The sequence below is a fragment of the Chrysochloris asiatica genome, unplaced genomic scaffold (assembly GCF_000296735.1).
Source record: "Chrysochloris asiatica unplaced genomic scaffold, ChrAsi1.0 scaffold00262, whole genome shotgun sequence".
NCBI lineage: Eukaryota > Metazoa > Chordata > Mammalia > Afrosoricida > Chrysochloridae > Chrysochloris > Chrysochloris asiatica.
The window spans coordinates 1,963,281-1,981,798 of NW_006408780.1; the positions used below are offsets into that span (position 1 = coordinate 1,963,281).

The 18,518-nt window shown below is 55.1% G+C and overlaps 1 protein-coding gene across 1 annotated transcript in view; it reads right to left on the minus strand.

Annotated features, from left to right (window-relative positions):
- The window catches only part of UVSSA (UV-stimulated scaffold protein A), a 33,927-nt gene that overhangs the window by 13,306 nt on the left and 2,103 nt on the right, over window positions 1-18,518 (minus strand). Inside the window, exons 3-7 of the mRNA XM_006874130.1 lie at window positions 15,527-15,647; window positions 14,172-14,483; window positions 12,012-12,124; window positions 11,648-11,776; window positions 811-919 (exon numbers count right to left, since the gene is read on the minus strand). Coding sequence (XP_006874192.1) covers window positions 811-919; window positions 11,648-11,776; window positions 12,012-12,124; window positions 14,172-14,483; window positions 15,527-15,647 — 784 coding nt within the window. The remainder of the gene's footprint in view (window positions 1-810; window positions 920-11,647; window positions 11,777-12,011; window positions 12,125-14,171; window positions 14,484-15,526; window positions 15,648-18,518) is intronic.

Genomic DNA, 18,518 nt, shown 5'->3' on the forward strand with positions numbered 1-18,518 from the left:
CACTACTCCACCCATCCACTCTCAGGTCACAGGACCACACAGCTTCCCTAGCAGGACCCTTTCCTCCGGAAGCAGATTGTTGGGGACCAGCCACTTTCCTGCTCTGAGGGCACCTCCAGGGTTGAGCACGTTTGTCCCTCAGCAGAGCAACCCTAGAACAGAGGTGCCTGAAGGCCATCGACCCAGGGACAGGACATGGCTCCTCCCATGCCCCAGGCAGCTTGTGTGTGTGTGTGTTCTCTGGGGCCCTGTTCTATGCAGACAACCAGTGCCCCACAAAGAAATGTGTCACCGGCCCAGCTACGGCTTCGCAGGGCTGCCCCTGCCTCTACCACAGGTGCCCACAGTGAGTGGACGATAGACAATGGCAGGAAAGGAAGGGACACCAGCCCATCTATGTGAGAGCAGAGCGCCCACAAGTTGCCCTGGCTACACATCCTTCCTCCAGGCTCACCACAATGTCAGGAGCAGGGCCACAAGCACAAACAAAGCAGACCCCCCGTGCTGCAGGGACTAGGCCCATGCCACGCTCATGCCTACCGCTGTCTCCTCCAGGCCCAGGTCCGCCTTCCACTGGGCCCCAAGCCCAACCTGTCATTGGGTCTACAGCTTCAAGAAGCTCCTTCTGGGGCTACACCCCACTCCTCTCTTCCCCTTTGTCCTCCTGGGTCACCGTTCCAGCCCCCCACAGCCCATGAGGAGCAGGTCTCTCACAGTCCCCCACTGCCCCTGGGGAGTGTGTATGTCACAGACCCCCATCACCCCTGGAAATCGGGTCTCTCACAGCCCCCCATCACCCCTGGCACTTACCGTACTCAGTCCGAAGGTGGTCTGGGATATGGGGCTCATACCCCTCCTTCTCTGGAACCTCCACAAACTCTTCCTCTTCGTCTTCACTCCCGTCCTCCAGGAACGTTGTCTAGGGGAACAATGCCAAGGGCACATGAACCCCCAGCTGTCCAGCCAGGCAGCTCCCGGGAGAACATTATCTCTTGTTTCCTGAGTTAAGAGTTTCAGCCACATCTACGGTGGGGTTAAATTTCCAAGTGGTTCCCAAGGTTAGGCTATGATGCTCACGCGTTTCTGAACACCTAGGTCGTCTTCTCGAGCACTACTTCACTACTGGGCAGATACACTTTTTTAACCTGCCCAGTAAGAGAGCAGGGTCCGCTGCAGTCAGAGGGGCAGTTACCGCCCACCTCAGGGCAGATGGGGACAGGGACAGGGGCAGGCCCTTCCAGGTGTTGGGAGTGACAAGTGCCTCACAGACAGCCAGCAGCCAGCGGGTGACGGCACTCCTGGAGCAGTTTAGCCTTAAAAATACTAAAGCAGAGCCAAACCATAGTGCTGTTCCTCCGACCAGACCATCTTGGGTCAGGGTTGACCTAGTGGACATACTGTGGATGGGGAGAGGACACCTGAGGATTCCATGCGTCCTAGCCTTACAATAGGAAAAGGTGGCCCCTTACAAATCCGCAATCCTTCTCCACATCTTCACCCCAGCCCCTCCCTAAGTCCCCACTCTTCTCACCCGCCCCTAGTCCTTGCTTTGTGAATAGGGCCCCGTGCCCCTGGTGGTGGGCCCAGCAGGCCCCTCAGGTCCTCCCAGGTCAGAATTCCACAGGCCGCTGGCTCTCCGGTCATCCTGTCATCTGAGACAGGCTAGGGAGGTTGTCCAACCGCTGGACTCCAAGTCCCCATGACCCTGCACTAGCTCTAGATGAACCTAATTATTGTTGTTAAGTGCCGTCAAGTCAGTTCTGACTTGTAGTGACCCTGTATAGGGTTTCCAAGGAGCAGCTAGTGGGTTCGAACTGCGGACCTTGTGGTTTGCAGTCCAGTGCTGATCCTCCAGCGCCACATGGACCAGGAGTCTTAGGTAGACCTAGGACCACATCAAGTGGCAGCAGGCTCTGCAAGAAGCAGCCCCCTCATCAGCCAGCTCCTGTCCTCCCTGCCTGCCTGTACCCCGGATCCTATCAGTGATTCCATGGAAACCAGGGCAAAGACAGGTCTCCGGAGCAGAGGATGCATGGGACTCTTCACAGAAACTCCACCTGTCCTCCCTGAGCCACGCGCTGCCTAAACTACTTCGGGACCCTGAGGTTCCGTGCTCTGCTCCCCACACCAGCCACTGCCTAGAAGCAGAAAGAACCTGCCGGGGCCAGTGGAGCTACAGTCAGTTGGGGCTGAAGAAGCCTTGGGTGCTGCCACAGAGCCCTTCCGCGGCCATGCCCCACTCACTGCAGGAGGTAGAGGCGGGCCATGGAGTATGGAGCGGCGCTGTACTGCAGGGCGCACATGTTGCGATTTTTAGAAATTGAAGGTTTGTGTGGCAACACTTTGTCGAGCAAGTCCATGGTGCCGTGCTTCCAACAGCATGTGTTTTACTTCATGTTTCTGTCATGTTTGGTCATTCCCACGCTATTTTAAACATTTTTCATGATGCCACTGCACATTTAATCGGCTATGTTGTTGTTAAGTGCCATTGAGTCAGTTCTAACCCACAGCGATCCTGTATAGGGATTCTGAACAGCGGCTGGTGAGCTTGAACTGTCAACCTTGCCGTTCAAATGACTCTGCAGTCCAACACATTAACCCACAGCGCTACACCAGGACTCCTTAATAGGCTATAATCTATTGTAAAGCAAAAATGGTATGACTCGCTTTACTGCGGCAAGCACATGCTTGCAGTAGTCTGCCTGTATTGAGAAAGGAAGGTCTCTGTTAGATTAATACCAATGACTATGAAGAGAAAACATGGCCAGCAGGGCCCTTTGACCATTCTAAGACCAAACTCTGAAAAACATACTCATTTTGACCAGGCCTTATTTGTAATTAAGTCTTGGCACCAACACACATACAAATATGGCTGTTTTTGAAACGTAGGAAGACTGGAGACCCCGACCCTCAAGACCCTGAGGATGGGATCCAACTGGTCACCGGAAAGCAAATCCAAGTAAGTTCAAGATGGACGTCCACAGTGACATACTGCATTCAGACCACATGTGGGGCGGCTGTGGGGGCCTGGGCTCCGGAGGCCACATCTGGCCGGCCGTACCTGCTGCACCCGGAATGCCACCGTGAGGAGTCCCTGCCCTGAGAGGCCTGCTGGGATGCAAATGCACTTTGTTTGGGCACAACCCACGGGCCGAGCCTCTGGGAGCCACGGGAGGCATTAATCACGGAGAACCGTAATTTTTGTTATCAGTCTAACACTGATCAAAAAGGAAGGCTGTCTCCACCGCTGACCTGTGAAACATCCCAATTATACTCTTTGGAAATGACAGGGGCACTTAACTCCCGAGCTGAGCAAATGACGACGATCAATCACGTTTGAATAACAATGAGCCGCGGACCTGAAAATTATTTTTGTAGAGAATCTACCCAGGAATTTATGAAAGGTGCAAAGCAGCCAAGGTTCCCGGGCATTGTGGCTCACGGTTCGTGCCGTGCGTATCAAACACTAAACAGAATTTATGTGTTTTAATTTTCGAAAAGGTAGATGTGGGGCTCGGTGCTACAATGCATAACACAGAACGCCGGATTTTAAATATGGGGGTCATTTTCATGAAGCATGGTGCTTACTACTCACACCCTTGAATCTCCCCGGGAACTGCCATTCCAGTTCCTTTTCCTTAAAAATATTTCACTGCTTCTCTAACTATTAGGAGTTATTAGGAGTTAGATCTTCTCTCGCTCCCTGGCTAGGATGTTTTATTCCTGTGATTGAGTTTGGAACCCGGGCTCCTCTTGGTTCCTAAATTAGCGCTGACAAGGCTCTTCTGGACAGAGGCAGGTTCATTATCTCCCGTGTAAACAGCGCCAAAGCGGCCACGGGGCCCAGCCCGGCCCACAAGGACCACCACAAAGGCTGCCTCTCTTAGGGCTCAGCCACCCGGCAGATCCTCAGGACAAACCTCTCCTCTGAGACCCCAGCTTTCTCCTTAGGAAGAGCAGCCTGGTACAAACCTTGTCCACCCGCAGCTTAAAGGTCTCTGGAGGCCAGGACAGCCCATGCCGAAGGATCAAACCCTTAGGGTTTAGACCCAACTGAGATGGCTGAACATCAGCTCAAAAGCTCCGGCTTCCCAGTGTTCATCTACATGGGACAAACTCAGCTACCACAGAAACCACAGAGGTGCCTTCTACCTTGGACCCAGGTTGTCTGCCATGAGGACCGCAAAGTGGTTATGATGCCCACAGAGGTAGGAAAGCACCCCGATGTGGGGGCACCAGGCACGGGCAGGGCGCTCCTGAGACCTGCTGCAGGGAAAGGCCATGCAATCAGGGAGCCCAAGCCCACATCTCCCCAAGACCTCCCTCAGAAAGCAGCCCCACCCTGAGGGAGATGCCCATTTCTACCTGGAAAACAAATCCCCAAAAGGTTCACGGAACTGTGGCCACCTGCCTCTCAAGAGAGCACTTCAGACGAGGCCAGCCCTGATGGACATGTGGGGACAGACGTACCAGTAGCCGGCAGCATCCCTGAATGGGAGGTGACCCTTTCATGGCCACCGGCAGCGGGGGTGGGGGTAGGGCCATGGTGAGAGGCCACGCTCAGGCCGTCCAGCCCATCCTGAAACAGATGCCCTTTGAAAGGGTGCCCCCAGATGACAAGTCAACTTGTCAAATTTCTTCCAGAGCATCTGAATTTGGAAACAAACGGAAAACAAACCCCAAACAAAACAGGCCCCCACCCGTTGTCTGCAGAAAATGGGTGCCCCTCCTTGAGAACTAAAGTCTCGGGCACTTTCTCTATGCAGTCAGTCATCACAGCCTGGAAGGGATGCGGGTGGATTGACCAGTCCTCCACTGTCCTCTGGCCGGCCCCACCCAACTCTCCTGCACCTCAGTCAGGGGCCACCTACCAGCACCTGAGCCGGGGGAGAAGAGAGAGGCTCCTGGTGGTAGCAGCGGGCGGGCGGCGCAGTGGCAGGGCTGACCCTCCCCAGGCAGGCCTGCCTCGGGCTCCCCGCTGCTTTCCGACAAATTGATTCTCACCCACAGTTAAAAGGATTTAGAAAAATGAGCCTCCACGATCATAATTAAACAAGCAATAAAATGGCTAAAATATACAATGCAATCAGTTTACAGAGGGGACGTGGCCAGGAGGGTGCTAATTATTGGAGACGGAAGGGGAAGAGGAAGCACCTCGTGGAACCCCGCCGCCCACTGGCGGCCGACTCGGGCCGATGCGGCCGCGAGACTGCAGCTGGGCCATTAAATAAATTCTGTACGATCTAATTAACTTGGCGCGCAATCTCAATTACTTTTCACCCAAGAAATCACTTTTGTTCAGTTTTATGTGTGTCTGTTTCCCTTTTTAAAAAAAAAAAAAATGATGTAAGGCATCGTCAGACAAGTGAACTCTCAACTTCATTTGTCTTTCAGCAGCCTTGATGGCTATGCATTTAAAAACCCATTCTATCTTATAAACTAAAAATTAAATGTACTCAGCTGTGATGGTCGTCATTGCATCTGCTATTTATATGCTAATGCCCTCCCTGCAAGACCGTGCAAATTACCCCACCAGGCCAATATCTCATGCACATCTACGGGCGGCTGCCAGGGACGCACCTTCCAGAGGACAGAGGTGGGGCCGCTCCCAGCGCTGCTGACCACAGTGGGTGCATGGGCCAGCGAGTGGAAGGTCAGCCGGCATGGCCAAAATAAAACCGGAGGCAATGTGAACTCAGTGAGCACATTTGCGCTGCAGAAATAAAAATCTCTGGAATTCATTCTACATTCGTAGAATCTAATTTATAGCACCTGAAATCAAGAAAAAGCATCTTTACAATCACATTAGAAGACCGAGAGCGGACCAGGCGTGCTCGTGGTCTAACCTTGTCACCCATCTATGGGGAAGCAGCGAGATGAGGGGATGCTGACAGGGCTCCTTGGGGTGATGCCAGCTCACAACAGGCTCTGGGTTCACCGGCCAGGGGTGTGGGGGGGGGGGGCCGGGATGCTTTCCAGGGCAGAGCCATGCCCACAGGGGCTAGGGGTTCAGAAGGGCTATAGGGAGAACAAGCTGGCTTCTACCCCCCACATCAGCTGTAAACAGCGTCTGAGTGGTGAATACAGAACTAGGCCCTCTGAGGAGGGGAGGGTGCCAGTGGTGTGTATCTGAGAAAAAGCAAAGTTATCACTTGACCTATCTAAACTTCACATAAAACAAACTTCGTATCCAATGGAGTGTGTAATCAGTCCCTAGTTAGTGCAACCTGCGATTGATCTCCAACTCTAATCCCTCCCAGCCCTCCTACAAGCCCCAGAGGGGAAGCAGACCTGGGGTGGGTAAGGAGAGCCAGGTGGGAAGGAGGCTAACTTTCCCTCCGCCCCTCTGCACCCCACCCCTCCCAGGCAGCCTCAGCATTGGCAGCCCTTCCACCAGGCAGCTCGGCTCTTTGCAAAGCAAGATAAGACTCAGTTTTCTCGCCTATAAAATGGGGCTAACTGCAAAGCACTTGGAAGCGTTTGGGAAGTGATATGCTCGATTCCGGTGGCTGGGCACCAGAAAGGGGGAATTCTGGAAGCCCGGCCAAGAGTCTTCCCGGTAAATCAGGGTGAGCAGGCTCCTCAGCTGGCTGTCCCCCTCACTCTGGGCCCAGCCCTGGCTCTCAGCCTGCCCGTGGATGCGGCGGCTGGCTCGGCCTTCAGCTGTGATGGAGGGCAGCACATCAGCAGGGAAGGTTGTTTACCGACTCCCTGACTGTGGTGATTTAGCTTCCCGCTCCTCCTGACGTCTGAGCCATTCCACTGCCCCTGTCCCCTTCTGTCCTTTTCACCTCCAAGAAAACAAACCAGCACACGGCTGCCCGCACCCAGGAAGGGTCAAACCGCCGAGCCCTCAGCACCCAGGAGGCTGGGCTGCTTGCTCCACATGGCCCAGTGTCCGCGCACGTGACTGAGTCAGGATGTGTCTATGGCTGAAATACATGTGGCTGCTGCGTTGGCCTCGGGATTTTGGTTAAGAAATAAAAACCAAACAGTGTCCGAGGAGACGTCTGAGCCTCTCAAATGTAGAATCTGATTTTAAAAAAATCATAAAGGGGCACCGCAGGTGATGCTAAGTAGATGGATGCTTACTATGGTTTTTGTCTGGACTTACTGGTTTGTGGGAAATTAATATCTTGCTAATTATACAATCCCGAATCACCGGTCATCTTAGCTAACGTAATTAAACAGTAGACAGCTAAAAGTTTGCAGCGGATTTTTATCAGTTTAACGGATGTAGCCGGCACGGGTTATTACATCCACCCTGTACCAGAGCCCAGCTCCCAACGAAATCTACCAAATGATCCTCCATATTGATCTGTTTAAGATTTATCCTCCGCCTCCTTCCACACGAAACCGAGACAGATACACTCTATAAAACCAACAGTTAAACATATTTAAACCGGCTGGAATATGTTTTCAAGACGGAACAGCTATGTCAAAAGGCAAACAACTTCATGTGGGAGGGTTACTGGCAAAAGATAGAACGAGAGATCTTAAAAACGACAAAGAGCCCACGAGTCTGCTTATGTCCTGGCATCCCCAGCAGGTCTGGGACCAACTGCTCAGAGCTCTACCCCTATTTCAGAGTCACCAACACTGGGTCCTACCCCACGGTGCATGTTTGCTGTGGTCCCTCACCCGTGTGTTCTGAATTTGAAGCTACTGAAGTCTTATGTTATTGAATTAGCGCCCCTAGCTTTGCGTGTTCTACATGCGGAGTTAACGATGCCAGGCCTGTGCCGAGCAGAGACACTGAGGCCAATGATTTAAACCCTCCGTAAATTTTATCTGAAAATTAGTGAAGAACAGCTCATTCATAATTTCTAATTAAAACGCCTCTAATTAACACGGGCGCTTGTGAGCGGCTCCCCGCCCAGCCGGTCCCTGCAGCTCAGCGCTGCTGCCCATCCTGCTGCGAGTAAGCCACAGGAGATGTGCAGATAGGACGGCCGCCGAGTCTATTCTGGGAAGCAGGCCGCCAATCACTTCATCTCCTCCAGGCAGCTCCGCACCGCGGGCTCGCGAGCACCGAATGAACCAAATTCCCTGCAGACTGCAGATCCAGAAGCTTTTTTAACAATCAGTTGGTGGAGAAGGGTCTAGAAAGTCTGTTCAACTGACAAAGGGAGAGAGCGATTTCTCCACCTTCCAGGCCGCATCCCTTCAACCTGACAGGCCCGACTGACCACACCAGACACCAGAGTGTAGCCTCTGACAACGGGGTCTAGGAGTTCCCAATGGCATAGGGGCTGCCCACCTCCACCCGGATACCCATAGGGTGCCACCTCGGTTTAGCCCACCGCTCCAGGCTCTCCTGCGTAGGTATGTGTAAGGGCCTCCCTGGTCTGCACCTGCACCTTCTGCCTCTCCGATCTTCCGAGCAGATGGTGGGCATTTTCTCAGTCGCTAGCCTCCCCACCCCTGCCGCCCAGAGCTGGCTCACACCAAGAATGTTCCCATGGCGCACCTCTGACCAGCCGCAGCCCCCTGGGCTCCAGGTAAGATGAAGCCAGGCCACAGCTGTGAAGACACTGGGCAAGCAGGACAAGGGCCCCAGGTCTGGGGACCGTCAGACGCAGCGTCACAAGAAAGGCTGGCAGAATGACAAGGGAAGGGGCCACTGGGGGCAGCTGCTGGCCCTGGACACCACACACCATATGCTGGCTGGCTGGGTTCCTCTGGATAGCGTGTGATGGGGAAGCAGCAGCCAGGGCATCAACACAAGCCCTCAGTACCCCCCACCGCAGGGCTCCGCCACACAGCAAGCATAGAGCAAACGCCTCCTGAATGGCTAGCAGGAGGCTGGCAAGCACCTGTCCACGCAGACATGATGATCCTACTGCGAATCCTGAGGCCCCAGGGAGCTCCCAGAGATGGACATCGTAAGTCCTGGCACGGTAGCCACACCTGCTGCTCTGCTGCTGCTACCTGTACCAAGCTGAGCTGCAAGGTACAGGGACAAGCAACTTCCCCACCCCCACTCCCCAGGCCCAGCCACTCCAAGAGGACCCTCCCAGGGCAGGGCAGCAACGGACCCATCAGTAAGGAGACCTGCAGATGCCTGGTGACCCTCAACAGCCCCATTGGGCCCGCCAGCCAGTCCCAGAAAAGGCCCGGGAGCTGTGAGTGGGGAGCAGGCTCAGTCATCTGGAAGGTTCCACTGCGACAGCCACAGGCCAGCAGAGTAGTGGGACTGTCCCTGGGTCACACAGGCAGGCCATGAGCTGAGCAAAGCTTCAGCCCCTCTGGCGTGAGGACCCTCCACCCACAGGGTGACTGCCCAGAATAGCCCTGGTCATGGGGAGAGAGCCCTGCTAGCCACAGCTTGGTTTCTCCAGTCACTCAGAACCCCATGGAAACGGCCCCTAGCTGCCTTCCCGAGGCACTGTGGCCGCTGCCTCAGCCCCTCGGCTCCCCACCCATTTACTCTGTCCAACTGCACACAGTGGTCAGTGGCTGGTGCAGAGAGTCACCGTGCAAGCGGGGCAGGCAGACTACGCTACAACAGCTGCCTGTCACCCGTCTCCTCAGCGAATGAGAGGTGACAGAGCTCACAGAAGACGGCACCCCATCCTCCCTTCGCTGAACAAATGGCGGGAGGCACAGGGCCCTGAGTACCTTTCTGCTCAGGGACATCTTCCCTGGCACCCAAGGATGGCTGAGAAATTCACCCCCGCTGCTAACACACTGACAGATGATCATCTACCTTCTAAGACTGGACAATCATCTGCTTCCTCTGTGAAAAATGTGTTTGGGTCAAAAGTCACAGTATTAGCTTTCCCATTAAGTGACCCACCAAAACGAAACATTCATAAAGTGTCCGTAGGGACAAGTGCAGCCAGCTTCCGGCCAGGCTGGGTGATTCCTCACCACTGTTCATCTCCTAGACTCCTAGTGTGGCGCTGAAGGATAAGCACGACTGCAAACCACAAGGTCAGAGGTTCAAACCCACCAACTGCTCTTTGGAAACCCTGTACAGGGTTGCTATGAGTCGGAACCGACTTGATGGAACTTACTAACAACATTAATTTCCTTGGCATCCTGGTGTGGCACTGTGGCATACAGCATTGGACTGCAAGATCAGTTTGAGCCACAAAGTCAGTGGTTCAAATTCACCAGCTACTCCTTGGAAACCCTACACAGGGTCACTATGAGTCGGAACCGACTTGATGGCACTAAACAACAACTTTGGAGTCCTGGTGTGACAGTGTAGGACAAGCACTGGACTGCTAACTTCAGGGTTAGGGGTTCAAACCCATCAGCTGCTCCTTGGAAACCCTCTACAGGGTCTCTGTAATGAGTCAGAACGGACTCCACGACACTTAGCAACAGCCATCAGCTTAGGAATCAGGGATGGGAGAGAAGCAAGCCCGCCCTCTGCTGGTCCCTGGGGGGACTGTGCACACCTGGTCTACCTGAGGAAGCTCCTTGTGGAGATCTGTGAGGGACCTGGGTCTGCTCAAGTCTTTTCTTACTCGGGGCTTCAGAGCACCTGGGAACATCCCACCCCTAGCTCTGTGTCTGCTGACCACCCTGCTCTACACGTGAGCACGGTCTGGGGCCTTCTGAGGGGCTCGGTCTTGATCTTTTCTGTTCACAACAAAGCCTTCTCAGGAGACAGACAGACACAGACACACACACACACACACACACACACTCACTCACTCACTCACTCACTCACTCCTGCGGCCTTTCCTGCTGCTCCCTCTCCTGGTGGAGACCAGAGGGGGGGGCATCACCCCCCTGTGTCCACTGTGTAAACACTGCTCCTCACCTGTCTTGGTGGGGGCTCCCAGGGTCACCCTGTGGGATGGACATAAACTGGCCCCTCCCCTTGACGGCATCTCTAGGACCCCAGTGAAGAAGCCCCCATTCCTGGTCTGCCTGTGGCCCTCAGTGCCCTTGCCGTCACAGCCCTGTGCATCTGGAGGTCCACTATCTCCATGGCTACAGGGTCACCGCATTGGGGCAGGTGACCTGGGTGCAGGATCAGCTTCACCCTCACCTGTCACCATGCCCTGAGACACCTGGGCCTCCCTCAGGCCCTGCCTAAGGCTGGTCCCATCAGTGCGGGCGCGCAGCCCACACCCCAGGTCCCCTCTGAGCTGGGGAGGTCCAGCTCTCCCCAACAGACGTCGTGCTGACCTCTCAAGTCTCCATGGTGTGAGGGCCAGGCCCAGCCTGCCCCTCCCTCAGTGGCTTCCCAGGAGCACGAAGCTCTCAGTACCTCCTGTCCTTGGCTAGGACTCAGGGATGCCAGCAAAGCCCCGACACCATCGTGACATCGCCGTGGAAATGACTGCTCACAGGAAGCGAGCCCTGGGCTTCCCCACCGCCTCCCTGGTCAGCTCAGAGCCATGGGGAGCTCCTCAGAGCCTCTCTCCAGTGAAGAACTTCTACCCACTTCCCCATTGCCTCCCCAGGATCCGGGCCCAGGCCCTTTGCACGGGTTCAGCTATGGTGGGAGGAGGACCACGTGGTGTCACCGTGTGACAGTTGAGAGCAGCTCCTCTGAGACACATAGTGAACAAAGAGGGCCCTGGAGACCCTCCAGCCCCCAGAGATGCCGGCCCTGCAGGGTCACGCAGTGGTGGGTCAACGCCCTTTGGCACTGCCCTTGCTGGGGCTGACCATGGGCACTCACCAGCCTCCCAGGTCCCTCCTGAGGTTTGATGTTAAGCTCCTTGTACTTGCGCACAGCTGCTTCTAGCTCTGTCTTCAGCTCGATGGCCCGCCTCAGCCTCTGGTCGTGAATCCCTGCGCGGGTGAACAGCTGTGAAGTAAGGGATGACAGGCGTCTGGGCAGAGGGGACAGAGGGACTGAGGACAAACTGAGCAAGGGGCTTCTGGGCATCAGCAGCCTCCTCGTATGCCCAGGGGTGCCCGAGGCTGTGACTTCTTTCTTCACCTTTTCTGTATAGTCTCCAATCCACCTGTCCCACCCCCCACCCCCCACCCCCAGTCTACATCAACACCTGCACAGCCTGATGCCCAGGGCAGCTCATCACCTGCACCCAGGAGCAGACCGACGGCAGGAACTTGTTCCGGATGAGCTTGAGTGCGTCCCGGGCGCTGTGGACCACGGCTCTGTTGTCCTCTGTCTCCTGCAGCACCACGTCACCTGCAACAAGCATGGGGTTATCAAAGGGGCTGCCAGGCTGCATCTCCTGGGGACGGGCTGGGATCCCTTTTCATGCTGCCCCCACCCATCACAGCTCCTTCAGAAAGAGAGAGAGCTGTGGGGGGAAGCTGGGGGTCCATTACTGCTCTCAGACCCTACACTGACCCCACCTTTTAAGGCTTCGGACCTTTTCAGTGTCGCGCCACAGCCCGAAATGACAGGTAAGTTCACCCAAGACCGTATAGACGGAGGGTTGTGGAAATGTGTGTTTCTCCAGCCCTGTCTGGCTGCATGGTGTGTGAGGACAGATGACCAACACCCAGGCTTCCCCAGAGTGAGGGCTGAGAGGGTCAAGGAAGTGATAACCGAGCTGAGAGGCAGCAGCGGCAGAGGCGGTGAAGTGACGCCGAGGCACATCCTGCTAGGACGCTCTGCAGGTCACTGCCCAGTGGCACCCCCTCTTGCATGTCTCCAGGTCCTGCCACATCCCAAACCCGTCTGCCCTGAATCAGGGGTGAGGGATCACCACGTGTGCCCACACCCGGACACCAGGGCCCAGCTCCCACACACAACCTGGCACCTCCACCTCTGGTCACCAGCTCAGGGTTCAGCAGCCAAACCGTCTTTCCTGCTTGGATGCAGCGAGAACTCCCACCCCAGCCCCGACCCTGCTGTCACGGGGTCTTCCCAAGTAGTTCTGCAGAGCACCCAACCTCAGGTCCTCAGTGGCCTGTCTACCTCACTCCATGTCTCAGCCAGCACCACCCTCCAACTCTCTGGCAAGCCAGCGGTCACTTCCTCTGACTGTCAGACAACTGGGCACGCAGCACGCCACAGTGGTGCTCACGCGCCTGTGAGCAATTGCTCCCTTATGACAAGGACAGGTTAGCACAGGTGGCAACAACAGTGTGGCGTATAGACGTCGGCACTGTGCCATGTGTGCTGGCTGGGAACAGATTCTCAGCTGGGGCCCGTTGGGTTTCTTCACAGAGCCCCACGCCCAGGCTCTATGGAGGTGCTCGCTGCCTGGGCTTAAAGACAGCTTCTCAGAGACGCCAACATACCTGAGAAGCCACTCCAATCCCCTAGAACTTCCCCCCACCTTCCCCCCCCAGCTGAGCCCCTCCAGGCACCAGGCCCTGAGGCCACAATGTCCACTCATGTTTTCCCTCCCCCTGCCCCAAGGTGGAAATTCGGGCCTACAGGTGGGAAGGCTGGACCTCATAGGAAGCAAATGCCAGACCTCAAAATAGGAATACCAGGCAGTCAGGTAGGAACCACGGGGTCTCACATAGGGGGTAGGGATCCCTGCAGGGACTCATGGTGCGAGAGGGGACCGCGGGGTCTCACGGTGGGAGAGAGGGGGCCGCGAGGTCTCGCGGTGGAAGAGGGGGCCGCAGGGTCTCGCGGTGGAAGAGGGGGCCACGGGGTCTCATGGTGCGAGAGGGGGCCGCGGGGTCTCACGGTGGGAGAGAGGGAGCCGCGGGGTCTCGCTGTGGGAGGGGGGGATGCAGGATCTCGCAGTGGGAGAGGGGGGATGCAGGATCTCGCAGTGGGAGAGGGGGCTCCAGAATCTCGCAGTGCCAGTAGGGCCCACCAGGGCTAAGTGTGGCTCTGCACATCACTGTCCCTGTCAGAAGCCTTCACTGCAGTTTCCTCCCAGAGCAGAGGGGATGGTGCCTGACCTCTCACAGCCTCACAGTACCCCTGATAGTGCCTCAGACAAGCCAGATGCTCCACCCTCCCTGGGGGCCCAGGTCCTCCTGGGAAGGCCCTTCTCACCCAGCCCTTCATCACAGATGCAGGCTCCCTGCCCTGCTCAGAGCCCCTGGGAGCTGCTGTGAGGTGCCAGAGTAGTGGGCAAGCTCTGGGCAGTGACCCTGTGGTCAGGAGTTGTGGTGGGGAGGGGCAGCCACAGTCCAGCAGCCTAGCAGGAAGTTTGAGGAGCGCCCTGCTGACAGGCTCTGGCTGGGCCATGGGGGCACCCTGGGCACTCACAGTGCCAGTGTAGGAGGGCAGCAGGCAGCACTGGCTGCAGCCTGGGTACCTGGATGGAGCTCCAGGCCCAGCATGTACTTGTGAGAGCCCAGTCCATGACTGCGTACGAACTCGTCCTGCTCCTCGTCAGACAGGTCCCCACTGCCGTCGTCAGCTTGCAGAGGAAGTGGAAAGGCAGGCAGATCTTTGCTGCAGCAGGGCAGCTCCTCGTCCTGGAGGCCAGGGGCAGCTGGACAGAGGCTTGTGGAGGGAAAGGCATCCTCACCAGGTACCCCTGGGCTGGTGGCAAAATCAAAGGGCACCAACAGCTGAAAGCAGCTCTCCACTTCCGTCAGGCAGGATCGGACTTCCTCAGACATTTCTGCCAGAAGACGAGAGACACCTGCTGATGCATTCAGCACCGAGTGGGCTGGAAGCCAGCTGGGAAGGGTCCTACCCCAGGCCCCCACACACAGGGTCTCCCTGAACACAGGGCGTCTATGGCACACCTTGCAGACCACAGAGGTCAGCATCCTGGCTACATGTACCGATGGACGCCAGGTAACTAAGCGCTCAACAGATAGATACACAGCTCGTTGGTGCCTGCAGAATACCTGAGGGGCAGCTCTGGGGCTACCGTGTCCCAGCCGTGTCTCCCAGCCCCTCCTCACCCCTACTGACATCGGCTCTCTTGGCAGCCGCCTCAGAAACCCTGGAGCCTGGCTGAGCCTGTTGGCTAACACCTTAGCCTCCCAGAAGTGGATGGGGCCAGACCTGGTGACAGGGTGGCTCCCAGGCACAGAGCTGGGCACCTGTAGCCTGGAACCTCTTGCCCCGTGCCCCACACACCCCGGCTAGCCCATTCTAAAGGTCGGCTACCAGGAAGCAAGAGGTGGGGTTCAGCCAGGCCACAGAGCAGATCTCGGCCTCTGTCTTCTTTCCCTTCTTTCTGGAATCCTCTCTTCCCTCCAGCCTTCTGCCCCCTCCCTCTCTCTCTCAGCATCACTGCCCAGGAGGTCCTTACAGGAAACTGTCATACACAAGCATGACCGCCAGAGGGCGCAGAAGAGGCGTGTAAGGACCTCAGAACTTCCCAGGCAGGTGGTTCCCTGACTAGAAGACAGACACCCTGGCTCACCCATGGATGGGGCGCGGGGGTCTCGGGCTGTGCAGTCCTACAACCTCAGCTATCTCCCTAGGCTGTCCCCATACCTGCCTTTCTCCCCACACTGGACAGTCGGAAGCCTAGGCAGGCTACCCAGAGACCAGGATGGAAGAGGTAGTGGCTGGTAGAGGACAGAAGGCAGACCCAGGGGCTCCAGGGGTGGAGTGAAGGTGAAGCAGGGCTGCAGGACAGGTGCAGCCTCACTGAGGCAGGAGAGTCCCCCTTGTGAAGGCACAAGGAGGGGCCCCCTAGTGACCTGCCTTCCATCTCCGCCCCGGCCTGCTTGGCTCGCTCTCTGTAGATGCTATCCAAGCGTCTCTGCTTCTCCGCTTCTCTTTTTCTCTCTGCCAGGGTTCTAGCATTGATGTCTTGAAAATCTACCTGAGAAAGGGAGAGCACGTATCAGACCTACCTGTAAAGAACACACAGATTCCATGGGCTCGGAGCCACAATCACCACTCACGCAAGCAGCTATCAAGAAATCAAACTTCTCTGACCCTCCACCTTACTGAACATGATGTCCTTCTCCAGCGACTGGTCCCTCCTGACAATATGTCCTAAGTATGAGAGACGAAGTCAGGCCATCCTGGCCTCCAAGGAGCACTCTGGCTGCACTTCTTCCAAAACAGATCTGTTGGTTCTTTTGGCAGCCCACGGCACTTTCAATATTCTCCTCCAACACCATAACTGAAAAGCATCAATTCTTCTATGGTCTTCCTTATTCACTGTCCAGCTTTCACATGCATATGAGGTTATTGAAAATACCATGGCTTGGGTCAGGCTCACCTTAGTCCTCAAGCTGACATCTTTGCTCTTCAACACTTTAAAAAGGTCTTGTGCAGCAGATTTGCCTAATGCAATACATCGCTTGATTTCTTGGCTGCTGCTTCCGTGAGTGTTGATGGATGATCCAAGAAAAGTGAAGTCTTTGACAACTTCAATCTTTCCTCCATTGATAAGAATGTTGTTTAGTGGTCTAGTGGTGAGGATTTTTGTTTTCTTTATATTGAGATGCAATCCATACCAAAAGTTATGGTCTACCTGCATATCACAGGTTGTTAATGAGTCTTCCTCCAACCCTGATGCCACATTTTTCTTCATATAACCCAGCTTCTCAGATCATTTGCTCAGCATACAAGTTGAATAAGTATGGTGAAAGAATACAACCCTGTCGCACACCTTTCTTAATTTTAAACCATTCAGTGTTCCCATGTTCTGTTCGAACAACTGCCTCTTGGTTGTTCAAGAATACTCATACTTTGCAATGTTGTCCATAGCTTGTCATGATCCACACAATTGAAAGCCTTTGCGTAGTCAATAAAGCACAGGTAAACATCTTTCTGGTATTCCCTACTTTCAGCCAAGATCCATCAGACATCACCAAATGATATCCCTTGTTCCACGTCCTCTTCTGAATCCGGCCTGAACCTCTGGAAGTTCTCCGTCAATGTATGGTTGCGGCCGTTTCTGTATTACCTTTAGTAAAACTTTACTCACATGGAATATTGTCTGATGATTTCCACATTCTGTTGGGTCACCTCAAGGCCAGGGGCAAACTGTGGAACAGACCATCAATTGCTCATATGCAAATTCAGATTGAAGCTGAAGAAAATGAAAACAAGTCCACTAGAGCCAAAATATGACCTTGAATTTATCCCACCTGAATTTAGAGATCATCTGAAGAACAGATTTGATATACTAAACACTAAAGATCGAAGACCAGAAGACTTGTGGGATGATGTCAAGAACATACAGGAAGAAAGCAAAAAGTCATTAAGAAGACAAGAAGGAAAAGGTCAAAGTGGATATCAGAAGACACTCTGAAACTTGCTCTCCAGCGTAGAAATGCTAAAGCAAATGGAAGAAATGAGGAGGCACAAGAGCATTAGGGATATTCACAGCAAAAGACGTCTTCAAAGTATTTAGGAGCAAAGATGTCAGTTTGAGGACAATGGTGTACCTGACCCAAGCCATGGTATTTTCAATCACCTCATATGCACGTGAAAGTTGCGCAGTGAATAAGGAAGGCCATAGAAGAATTGATGCCTTTGAGTTCTGGTGTGAGAGAGGAGTATTAAAAGTACCATGGACTGCCAGAAAACAAACCAATCTATGTTGGATGAAGTGCAGTCAGAGTGCTCCTTAGAGGCCGCGGTGGTAACGTCATCTCTCATAATTTGGACATGTAGTCAGGAGGGAGCAGTCCCTGAAGAAGGACATCATGCTTGGTGAAACGACAGGTTAGTGAAAAAGAGAAAGACCCCCAATGAGATGGGCTGACAGTACCAACAACAATGGGCTCAGATAATGATGAGGCTGGACCGGGCTGGACCGGGCAGTGTTTCGTTCTGGTCACTATGAATCAGAACCGACTCGATGGCACCTTAACAACGTAAAGACCATAGACACAGCGGAGTCCATAAATGGATCTCACAAAGACTGAGCCGTGTCGGCACATGGCCAGGGGCTCCGTGGCTCTCACTGTGAAGTCTGCTCTTCAATCCCTGGGAAGATGACAGCCGGCAGCTCTGCTCTCTACAGGTGAGAACGACAGACGGCGGACAAGAGTGTCTGCTCTGACCTCCTGGGGAGGAAAGGCTGCTGGCAGGATGGACAGTGGACAGGCTACAGGGGCCACCAACCAACCATGAGCCCACAGGCTGCCGAACGTCTGCCAGGGGAACATCGGCACCGCCAAAGGCCAGCCATGATAAACAGCAACACGGAAGTGGAAAAGCGGGGGAGAAGGGGCCTGGAGCTGCAGCTGCAAGTCCTCCTGTGTCTACCAGTAGCCGGCAGGTGGACACTCAGCCTGCAAGGTGTCAGGGCCCTAGTCCAGGCCCTCACCTGTATTCAGAAAGCGGATTTTATCCCTTTGCCCTTTTTTTTGGATTTGTCTTACACTCACGCAGAAACCGGGTCCAGCTCAGCCCCGTGCATGTGTGGAGATGGCCGTGCATAGCCCCCACCCCAGGTTCTGCCTCAGCTGTTGTGGTGGCCACGGGGCTGACCCCTGGGGACCACCTGCACAGAGCTGACCTGCTCTACCAGGTGTTCAGGGCGGCGGCCTTTTAGAAGCAGACCTCCAAGCCTGTCATGGGAGGCACCTCCGGGTGGGTCGGAACCACTAACCCTTTCAGTTACTAGTCTAGCGATTAAACCTATGCAGCACCCAGGGAAGCAGCCAATCTCTGCCATCCTGGACCCGCCCACCAGCCCTCCCCAACTGGTCATCTGGGACCTCTCCCTACC